The 12,311-nt window shown below is 35.0% G+C and overlaps 2 protein-coding genes across 5 annotated transcripts in view; both read left to right on the top strand.

Moving 5' to 3' along the window:
• The window catches only part of LOC147839744 (uncharacterized), a 512,229-nt gene that overhangs the window by 481,623 nt on the left and 18,295 nt on the right, over window positions 1-12,311 (top strand). The window lies entirely within an intron of this gene.
• gnrhr4 (gonadotropin releasing hormone receptor 4) overlaps window positions 1-12,311 on the top strand; it is a 156,638-nt gene that overhangs the window by 137,525 nt on the left and 6,802 nt on the right. The window contains exons 4-5 of one of the 4 annotated variants that reach the window (XM_087291294.1): window positions 8,499-8,648; window positions 8,727-9,088. The exons of 1 other annotated variant lie outside the window; for it this stretch is intronic. In XM_087291294.1, the coding sequence (XP_087147420.1) occupies window positions 8,546-8,648; window positions 8,727-9,088 (465 nt within the window). In that variant the 5' untranslated portion in view covers window positions 8,499-8,545. 4 annotated transcript variants of the gene reach the window in all.

Below are 12,311 nucleotides of genomic sequence, written 5' to 3'. Positions count from 1 at the left end.
CTAGATAGCCCTTGAAACAGAGGTTTTCAGGACCACACTCGAAACCAATAGGTACGAAAATTTCCCAGAATACACCAGCCATAATGGCAGCATGGCTGCACACAGAAGTAAGGAGATGCACAAATTTGTATTTTTGTTGTTATTACAAAGTTTTACAACATACAAGCATATGTGTTAATACATTCATAACAGCGTTCATGTTTTATTGTCATGCTTTAAAGTAATTATTTTAAAAAACACAAAATTTCGCTACAGATAATCCATAATAATACTTCCTGTATAGTCTTGCAACATACTTTCACATCTGACACTTTCTGACACTGGAATTCCCTGTCAGAAAAATCTAGTGGCAGGGAATTACCTGTTTACAGTGTCTAATATACAGTGTCCAAGCTTTTTCTTATGAAGATCCAAAAATCAAACTTGATTGAGGCTAGTGGGCCTATGGTAAATATAGGTGGGGCAATTTACCATCGGTAATTTTCTAATTTATTTAATAATGTTTAAAAATGACTTAAAAATAACTAATACAGTTTTTTTTTTTTACATTGTACAATGAACGTATTACAGTAAAAAAAATACTATCTACACTAGTTTTTACATGATTTGCTTGTTGATGTCTTCTGCATAGTCCTCTATCCTTTAAGTGACAGTATATACATTTTAAAAAATCAGACACATTTACATTTGATTAAAACAATTAATTTTAGTTAGCTTTTTTCTAGCTCAGCAATAAAACAAACAAAACAGGTTACTTTAAATTGGAAATGATAATCTCTGTATTAAAGGCATTCACCCCATCATATTCATTATTCCTCTCAGATGGGATTGAGGGCGAAATCAAAAGTTTCAATGGGCCAACTTTGGCCCGCAGGCCCTACTTTGGGCATATCTGGTATAGATGAATATGGCCAGGGTGTAAATACACAATTATGAGCTTATTGCAACATTATATAATTATGACAACATGATATCGTTGCCTTTGCTCATTTCCTGAAAATAAATACCAAAAAAGTTATAAACCTGGATTAACTACAGCAGTAGCTGTCGTTGATCTCATATAAAGTATGAGCTTGCAATGACATATGATGACTTGTGCAGGTATTGTAGTAGTGGCCCATTTCTTAGTGGTAAAATCTTAAGCCCTTCCCCTTCACACTCTGTTTCAAGGGCCAAGAGGAAGGGGTAGGGTAAAAAAATAATTGGGATTGGGCCTTATTATCTTTTAAAAATGTGATGAAAATCTCTCTGTTAAACAGCCCTTCCAAAATGTTTGAAAACATTTTCACAGGAGGGTGAATAATTTTGCCTGCCACCATATATTCCATAGAATATTCTACCAGAATACGGAAGGTCAAAGGTCAGCGATTCAAACTCTCAACTGGGTTTTAAGTAAGTTCTCAGTGAATATTATACCCGTGGAGAGGGTTTAATAAGTTTCACATTCTTCCCGGTGACAGGATGCCTATACCTGAGTGTGTTGGGGAAGAAGAGGTTGTGTGTTTGTTTATACATGGCAAGATTTAATGAGAGGAGACAGGGGAGAGTCGTATTTGTTGCGGTGTTGATGTGCCAGACAGCTCCATTCCCTGTAGCAGGGAAATGGGGCCAACTCGGGCCAGAGCTCAGATGTGTCTGCAACACTCTCTGAAGCAGAATTGAGCTTGACTTCTGCCACAGCACCCTCTCCTGTCGTCAGGTCTGGGTGGGCAGGAGAGACCTTGAGGTCATTGTGAAATTAATTTCCCTTGCAGCAGCAGTTCTGACACCTTCTCTTTAATACAAAGCCTCAGTGAAATCAATTACTGCCACGCTAATGCTTAGGAAAAATATTTTAATCAGGAGAGCATGCCATACTCATTACATAATCAAATGGTGATTATTATTGTGTGCCGGTGTTGAGACCTGCTTTGTGCTTCATCATAATAGTGAAGTGCAATGCAAAGCCCACATCACACCTCGGAGAGTAAATTAGAATTAAAATATGATTATACAATTAATTAAGAAGATATATTTGAGGGGGAAAAAGCTGTGAGTCTTTCCAGTGGTCAAAGAAAAACAATTATGCAATAATTTGCTTCCATTAGCCTAGAGCCATTGTGATTAGATACATTTTGGCTGGGGATATTAAATTAAATAGATGTAAAAATAATAAGGCAATCAGTACAATTAAAAAATAAAACTGAAATGATTCCAAAACAGTTTATAATATGCCTAATTATACATTTCTGATTCACCTCTACGAATTTTTATCTTAAATTTAACAGTGCATATTCTCATTTATTCTTAGAATGTTTCACTGCCTTTTTTTCTGCATTGTCCGTGAAGCTGGCCCTTCTATAATAGATATGGTTTTGAAGTTTGAGGCAGTGGAATGCTAAATGAAACGGTCATAAATAACTTATGTTTTCTAACCTGAGCCACAAATCACCTTCAAGCAAATTCTTGCTGATGCCAACTGATCTGAACATTCGACTGCTCACAGGTCAGAGACGAATTCAAAAGAACAGTTTTGCTTCGCTCATGCATGTCCTGTTTCATTTTTCAAAACCAAAAATAATGACTGCTGTCTAAATGTCATTCAGGGCAGCAGTAGTATATACTGACAAATAAATAAATAATTAAAACAAATAAATTCAAGTCTGGCAGATATAGGCTTTTTAGAAGAAGAGTAGCTTATTTCAAAGATTACAGAGTAATCTTCAGTGTTGGGCAAGCTACTTAAAAATGTAGTAAGCTAGCATAGCTACTCTACTTAAAATGGAGCTTAACTACACTAAAAGCGACCCTCTGGGAAATATAGCAAGCTAATATAAAAGCTACTTGGCAAAAGGAGCTTAGCTACATCTTTCATCTACATTTCATTTTTAAATCGAAGCAACTTAAATCCAAGTCAATCATATCTTAGCGATCAACAAAACCGTCAATGAAACATGTGAGGCAGAATTGTTCAGTTATTTACTGCAAATAATATGCTGTACAGAACTAAATGAACAATTTATAGTATATAACATCAAAAAACTAAAAAATCCACACATTTAAAATACTACAGTAATTGATGGTAAAGGGAAATATTTAGAAATATGCATTATATTGTACTGTATATATTTGCAACTTCTCATTAATGAATTACCCTACACAATGTAGTATCATTAGTAACTATCATGACCTAATAGTAATTACCATAGTGTACTTTAGCCTTACTATATAAAGTGTGTGTGTGTGTGTATGTATGTATATATATATATATATATATATATATATATATATATATATATATATATATATATATATATATATATATATATATATAATTTTTTATCAATATTTTTTGAGCCCAGCATCCAAATTAAAGTTATTGCATCTTTACATCTTCTCATCTAAAATACTTCTCGGGGTATGATCAGGGGGATCCTGCTTCAGATACTCTCCCTCAGTCATCTTTCCATGATGCAAGGTTCTCGTGTTGGCCTAATTGGTCGGCGTTGTCACTGACCAGAGCAAGAGGTGGCAGTAACGCACCAAAAAGTTTGTTGTCGACCACCATAGAACAGGAAGAAGAAATCATCATTCTCACCATCATATGGATTTACTTTCATGGGCTAGACACCGGCCTCACAGCTCTGTGAATGTCAGTGCCGTCATTTATTGATCCATGATCTGTAAATGTAGCTTCTGTGGACGCGCTACTTGACTAAAGAAAGAGCTTCGCTACTGAAAAGCGACGCTACTGCCCAGCCCTGGTAATCCTTTTCTAAGGGTCACGAAACATCAAAAAAACATTTTTAATATGCTGCCAGTCATGCATATGTCCCATGTTGCCAAAAACACTATTAGGACATATATATATTTAGCTAACAAGTAAAAATTTGTTGTTTTTGCATTGTTGAAAGCAAATTCGTTCCTCCAGTTTGAAAAAAAAGTTTAAAGCTACGTCAGGGTAATTAGATCCTTGTGTAAATTCCAATGTCGAGTTTTGCTGTATGTACCGGCCGGTACAAAGTGACATAAACGAGTTTTCAGCACATTTGTTCGTTAATTTGTGAGAAAGGATTGGTGCAAACCAATCAGCACCCTCTATTGTGAACGAGATGCAACTTCATTAATATGAATGAGCTTCAAAGACTGTTATCTGTTGCAGTGTTCAGATCGATGCCACCTTTTGTAGCCAACCGTAATTCAAACAAGCAGTAGGATAAATGTTCCGAGACATAGGTCGTCAGTTTTGCATTTATAAGTGTGCCCCAGCGAAGGTTTGTTTCTGTTTCCCCCTTGATGGGAGCACCGCTGGCGTGTGGACACATATGTGTGGATTACAGTGGTCTGCTGACATGCAAAAAAATGTGTTTGTAAGGAAAATTTTTTACCCAAGAGCTTTTCGAATGTAAATGGTAAAATCTGTATTTGCTACTAGTCTTCTTTTAAAAAAAGATGCAGTTCCAGTTAGTGTTGATTGTCCAGTCTCTACAGATTTGGTAAGTGAGTGATCAATGTTCTTTGTTTGTTTATATCAGATGACAAAGTTAGTTAGTATCATCAGCAGTTTTTAGGGTAATACCTTAGTCAAAATGATTTAGCTACTAAATTTATTGTAATATCACCACAACATTATGAACTGAAAATCCTCCACTTTCACACAGCTCTCAGATCCACTGTAAATGCTGCTCTCCGAATTCCTGTCTATCTCCCCTGCTTCTGTGTTTGTGTTGCTGGTGTAAAGAAATCAGCTTTAACGCATGTAATGAAACCCCTCTTTTTATCCCTCTTTTGCCACTTGACACTCCCACCTAAACAAAGCTGGACTCAACCGCTGACTCTCTTTGAAATTCTGTAATTTTACCAAATTAGTCTGTATTTTCTTGAGCTTAATTTTTTTTTATTAATAACATTTAGTGTGATTACTTATTATTTTATTATTCATTTAATAACTACAAGTGCCAGTAGTATGATTTTTGTATTAGATTAGATTAGATTAGATTAGATTAGATTAGATTAGATTCAACTTTATCATCATTACACATTTACAATACAAGGCAACAAAATGCAGTTTAGGTCTAACCAGGAGTGCAATAACACCAAGTGCAGGATATAGCCATAAGTTATAATGTGCAATTATAGAAAAACTATGATGAAATTTACAAATGGATGTACTATAAACATTATTTACAGGTTGTATTAGCTATGAACTGAGATTTACAGTAGATGAAAATATGTAAAGTTTATTATTAATAATCAGAAGTATGCCGATAGATAAACATATAATTACAAATGTATATGTACATTGGGTGTGTACATAAATACAAATGCCCATGTGCTGTGGGGATGTCAGTTCAAATAAATGAATCAGTGCAATGTTGTGCAATTAAAATGTGCAATTTTTAATTGTGCAAATGTTAAATAGTGCTGTGATTATGAGGTGTATAAGTTATGAGGAGAGTGGAGGTTTATTAGGAGTGCAAAAGAGTGCAAAAGAGTCAGTGGGGGGCAGAGTTTAAAAGGGAGACAGCTCTGGGGAAAAAGCTGTTCCTTAGTCTGCATATTGGTTTTGGGGTCATTTTACAGAAATGCCAGACTAACTAAACATAAATTAGACTTTGAAAACTCTTCTTTATATTTTAAAATGAAACAATATTTTACTTAACATTTACACATTTTAGTCTTCAATGCTGAAATAGTCATTGTTTATTGATTAATTGTCTAATTACTTGTGTAAAATTCCAAGCACCACAAAGCTGCTTTTTTATGAAACAGCAATTTCAAAATACAATAATATATGCATAATGGCCAAGTATATGATGTAAATGACAGGAAAACTAAATGCCAAAGAAACATCATAAAATAATGAATGTTGTAGTCACTGGTGTCACCATTTAACAAAAATGTATTCTTTTGAAATCCTTTTGATGACATAACTTATTTTTATTATTTCATGATTTCATATAAACCATTTACGTTGCACCACTTGTGTGATCACATATTGTTAGAGAATTGTTTTAAAAATCAAGAACTTAGATGAATTAAACTGATTTTATTAAGTACACCACCATGATTCTTAACCTGTGATTACCTTGCAGCAGACATTTACTAAAATGCATTGATAATTTGTCACTTATAATGATTTTCTTCGCTGTTGCCCCCAAGAAAAGCAACATGTTTCACACTGGTGTTACTGTGTTCATTCCACAAAAGCACCAATTTATTAAACTTAAAGGTGCACGTTTTTTGTAACCCTATTACTCAAATTAGTTGGAGGAAATAGTTTACTAGATCAAATTAGTTCAATCATCCTATAGGGTTTTCAGTTTATAGTGAAACCAGTAGTGCCATGAAACAGGTCATCAACAAAGAGCATCAATGAAAACTGGTCGTTTTGTTATTTGAAAATGGATGTACTTAGATTGCAAACCTACATGGTTTAGATTTTAAGCTGCAGCAACCTCCCCAGGTGACAGCAAATTCGATTTTTGAGCATCTGCTTGGCACAGTGTGAAAATTTGCGCTAATTACTTTATAATCTAATCTTTGTGTTTACTAAAATCACATGTTAGAAGGTGCTTGGGTGATCTTTGGATGATTAAATTCTTCAGTATACGCGCTATCTTAGATGGTATTGATGGTGAGGGCATTCTAATCCCTTTAGAAACCCAGCACATCTCATCCCCTTAACTAGCCCTCTGGTTAATGTGAAATTACTGGGTGTACATTGCGAAAAATATGTATGGATAACGACAATGTGACCTATATGATGACAGTCCAGATTGACAGGCGCAAAGCGAAAGCGAGCGCGAATGTTGTCAAGTGACGCGCGAGGGAATTAAAAGAGGTGGAAAGTCTGTGAATGCGCGCGCTGCAGCAGCGAAGGAGACGCGCACGGACAGTCACACTTCACTCTGCAACTGGAGGAGAAAACACCAGCTAAGGATGCGGTCGAAAGCACATACTGGTGAATATCACCCGAAACTTACTTTCTGCAAACTATTTAGTTCATTTAAAAGGTACTTTCTCTGAAAAAAGCATAGATTGGTGCCTTGCAAATCTGACTAACTCTTTGATTGAGACGAATGTCACCTTGCGAACAGGTGTTTGTTAGATGGGGAACTACCGTTTTCTTTCATCACATCTCTGTGCATTCGAACTTGAAGATCGGGTTTTAGAAGCACATGAAGGATGTATGAATTAATCAAGTTTTTTTATGCATTGAGATGTTCAAACAACTAATTTCAAGGTCATTGGATTTCTTCTAACGGATCATCCCATTGCATCAGGTAGGTTATGTCTGAATATTATAATATAATTAAATAATTATTATTACAATAAACTATTGAAATGAGATGTTATTGATGAATGAGAATATTAGCATGTTTTCGACTTGTAATTCATATTCTAAAACTAGATTTTAAGATTTTATGTAGAGATACATGTAGAGATGTTTTAGCAATTCATTTAAAACTAAACCATGGTTTTACTACAGTAAATGCTGTTTAACCATGGCATTTGTTGTAAAACTGTCATTACTATGCCCAAAGTAAATGATAAATGTTGCTGTTCAGTAGACATTCAAGTGGCAGGTGACGTTTTTTTTTTTTTTTTTTTGCAGAACCATAGCAAAGAGTAAAAAAAAAAACACAATGGCAAAATAAAGTACATACATATGGCTCTGGTGATTAATTTAAGTCTTATAAAGCAAAATATGACCATGTTCCAGCACAAAAGTCATTATGCGACATGTCATGAACACATTCAATGTTAAGGTGTAAATACAATAATATAATATTCAGTTTCTTGCACAGACTAAATGCTTTTCTTTGTAAGACCTTAGCATCATCAGAAACCACAAGTATTAATATTGGTTTTGCTTATGTTTATTGACACCGACTTGCATTTAGAACCACAGTTTCTTCTTTAAAATCTCCTTTAGTGTTTTACTGAAGAAAACATCTTGGCTTAAGGGATAGTAAATTAACACATTTTTAATTTGAGGTCAACTATTCAAGATCATTCAAAAAATTAATAATATTCAGTATCAAACTTGCATTTTTATGCAAAAACAAACACTTTGCTATCATGTATTAGTTCATGTTACAATCAGGTTACATAAGATATTGTTAGTTAAGTTAGTCAAACAACAAATGTTATTACATTTATATTTGTTAACATCAGCTACTGAAAATATACTTGACTAATGTTACAAGCATGCATTTTGATTTTAATAATGCATTACTAAATGTTGAGTTATGATTATTAAATGCTGTACAAGTATTGTTTATTACTACTTCATGTTAGTTTATACATGAATCTAACAGAGCTTTATTGTAAAGTATGACCAAAAAAAAAAAAATGTGTATACATATGTTATTATTTGTAATGATACTTACTTATTTTTATATATTTTTTTTCGTTGTTGTTGTTGTTTTTGTAATTCAACTCTAGCGCTGTAATATAAAGGAGCCTTTCCATTTACTGGAAATCATGAATCGTCTGTGATCCTCACTGTACAGCAGGGTGTCGAGCAAATGCAGCAAACACACGCTTTCGCTCTTCAGTGATGAATGACAGCTCTCCAACATCTGAGAACATCATGTTTCACCAGCTGACTGCAGATACTCTGAATGGCAGTTGTGATTTGCCCACGTGTAACAATAACACAGGTGAAGCGGCATTGCAGCTGCCCACATTTTCCATGGCAGCAAAAGTGAGGGTGATAATTACCTTCACTCTTTGCGCAGTGTCAGCTGTGTGCAACCTCGGCGTGTTGTGGGCTGCCAGCACCAACAACAAGCGCAAGTCCCATGTACGAATTTTAATCATGAACCTCACCGTTGCCGACCTGCTGGTGACTTTCATCGTGATGCCAGTGGATGCAGCTTGGAACATCACAGTTCAGTGGCTGGCGGGAGATCTGGCTTGCAGATTGTTAATGTTTCTGAAGCTCGTGGCTATGTACTCCTGTGCATTTGTGACCGTGGTCATAAGCCTAGACAGACAGTCGGCCATTCTCAACCCTCTGGCCATTAATAAGGCTAAGAAGAAGAACAAAATAATGCTGAGCGTGGCCTGGGCGATGAGTGTTGTTCTCTCCGTTCCTCAGGTGAGGAGCTGCTTGAGTGATTTTTCATGTTTTTTCATTGTATCTTATCTCTGTGTGCTGCATTACTTAAATTCGACAGAACCCCAGAGTCTGCTGTAACACGCGGAATCAAGTAGAGAGATTAAAAATGACTGGATGTTTAGCTGCTTGCCTTTTTGAGTTAAGACTTGAAATATTCATATGTGTTATATATTTAATCTTATTTTAAGCTACAAACCCATTCACTGTAAATTAAATATGCATTACATAGTGTTTAGTTTAGTTTAGTTTAGTTTAGTTTTGTTTAGTTTAGTTTAATTTAGTTTAGTTTAGTTTAGTTGTAGCCTGTTATACAATTTTCCAGAGGTGGAAAGAGTACTGAAAATCATACTCAAGTAAAAGTACCATTACTTGCCCAAAGATGTACTGTAAGGAAGGTAAAAGTAGCCTATCTGTTGTAATTATCAATGAAAGTATGCATAAAAAGTAGTTCTTTTAAAAGTACTCTAGATTAGTATTACGCTGTGAAAAGCAGATGTGCTTACATGCAATTTGTGCGTGTGTGTAAACGTAACATTCTGTAGTGCATTTAGTTACTGTTTAAGACTATTTGATGATTTCAGTCATTATACAGTAAACATCTTTACAGTATACAGTAAAGTGGCATGCAGTCTAAGCCATCTCTGGATCATTATGTGTAAAGATCACATCACATCTGTTTGCTGCATTTATAAAGTGCCCATTTCTTGTCGTAGTTCAGTATGATGCATTTTACTGTCTGTGTGGAATTTGATTGGACTGGAATCACAAGACTTTCTACTTTTTACTTTATCTGATCCCCATGGACAAGAAAAATAAAGTAGTGACTACAGGCTGAAGGAAAGAAGTTGAGTAAAAGTACCAATACAGCACTAAAAATGTCCGGAAGGGAACGTGCATGTACACATTTTTAAAAGTACTCAGTAAATTACAATTCCTGAGAAAACTATTTAATTACAGTAATTTGATTATTTGTAATTGGTACTTTTGTTACTTCATCACTGCAATTTTCAGATATTTGTATGCACCCAAAATGAAAATTAGGAAGTGCCACTGTGCTCAACAAGGCATTCTAAATGAAATACTGTAAGATGCTGTCTGCCCTCCCCATCCTCATAGAAAAACACACATTAATGTGATTTACTAGAACATAAAATATGTTTAGGGATTGTGTTTGCCAAAGCATTTTGGGCAGCTGAAAATACCAGGACTCTTCCAAAAATGCTCAGTTGTGAGAGCACTTCTGCAGCTTAACTGATTTTTTTATGCAAAAGAGAGACTTAGCACCTCGTCACACTGCATGTTCTAAAAAAAACACAGCACTTTCATTGAAAACTACTAAAAAGTACACTTATTAAGGATACAGTATGAAGATAAAACACAGTGATTCTAGACACAGTAAGGAATTATTTACCATTTATATTAAATGAGCCTGTTACACTTTTCCTCCACGTCAGATCATTTCAGTCAGATCATAATTCTTGGCTTTGCCTGAAACCTCTGTTCATATTTTGAGATGGGGTTTTCCACTGCAGGTGATACTGTCACATCAAGCAGGTCTGTGCTATCCAGAGAAAATATGGAATTCCATAAAAAAAAAAAAATATATATATATATATATATATATATATATATATATATATATATATATATATATATATATATATACACTCACTGGCCGTTTTATTGGGTACACCTTACTAATGCACAGTGTGGTCTGCGGCTGTAGCCCATCCGCCTCAAGATTTGACATGTTGTGCATTCAGAGATGCTCTTCCGCATACCTCGATTGTATCGAGTGTTGATATCTTTTATCAGCTGGAACCAGTCTGGTCATTCTCCTCTGACCTCTGCCATCAACAAGGCATTTACTCGCACAGAACTGCCACTCATTGGATAGTTCCTCTTTTTCAGGCTATTCTCTGTATACCCCAGAGATGGATGTACATGAAAATCCCAGTTTATCTTTTATATTGCCAAATAATGACAGAGAAAATAGCAAAATTAGAGCAAGACTTAAACCAAGTGCTTAATCTTAAAAATAACTAATCAACACACCCCAATATCAGGACTTGTATCTGCTTGCCTTTTTACATAGCTCATACTCTTCTTAACAAAACAGTCTTCTTAACAAAATACAAAGCCTCCTACAGCGGTTTATTAAAAAATTCAGAACAAAATGAGTCTTTTGTTGCCGTAGTATTACTTTTGGTCAAAAATAGCCAATACCAAATGCACAAGACACTAGAAGTTTGCTATAATTACAGTAGTGTCAATCATCCCAGTTACATGAGTGAAACTTGTTTTATACACACACAGACACAGAATTTTAATTTAGGGAATTTACTCTCCAATATAAAAACAACTTGTACATTTTTGTACAGTACTGTGTTATTTTGTTTTCCACAGAGGAGAAAAGAGCCATACAAGTTTGGAATGAATAAATAATGAATTTACTGTATTTTGTTTATATATTCACACAAGTATCTGGTATTCTCCCATGCCAAACTGTCTCACATATATATTACCAACCGCATGCACTTTAAATCAGACTTATTTCCTGTTCTCCCTAGACCTAATGTAAAATTACAATCAAAGCCTGAAAGTGTTGTAAAATTCATGTGAGATTAGCTGAGCAATTACAGAACACTCTCTCATCAGCCCTTTAATTTTACCTCGGATTTAACATAATGAGGGGCGCTTACTGAGACGCATTACTTGACATTACTAACGCACACACACAAAAGATTAATTATGCAGTCTGCAAGTCAATCAGATGTCTTTGCATTGTACATATATTTTCTTGAAGGAGTACAAATTACCTTCCAACTTAAACTGAATAAACGATTATAAAGACGAAAGCAGCATGAATTACTGAAACAAGTGTTAAAATGGAGTGATTCTCAATCAGAGCAGGCGTGCACATGTTAAAACACTCTGTGGTTGAAGTAATAAATGCCAAGACCTCATTATTTGCTCATCCTGATGAAGTAGAGCGTTTAAAATCAGTGTGCTTTTAGAGGAGGCTGATGATGGGTCAGCCGGTTAAAAGAACTAGCGTGGATTATAAGCATGAAATCTCAATGAAACATTTTTATGACAGCAGATTGTATTTGAATGAGTCCATTCAACACCGGTATAGAGGATATAAGGTCACAATATCGGCTATAGTGGATATTGTTGTCATGTTTTTTTCTGCTATGTA

Source organism: Danio rerio, chromosome 18 (genome assembly GCF_052040795.2).
Source record: "Danio rerio strain M-AB ecotype USA chromosome 18, GRCz13ab, whole genome shotgun sequence".
NCBI lineage: Eukaryota > Metazoa > Chordata > Actinopteri > Cypriniformes > Danionidae > Danio > Danio rerio.
Note: the sequence above shows the minus strand (reverse complement) of the source record. Positions and strands in the feature narration are given on the sequence as shown.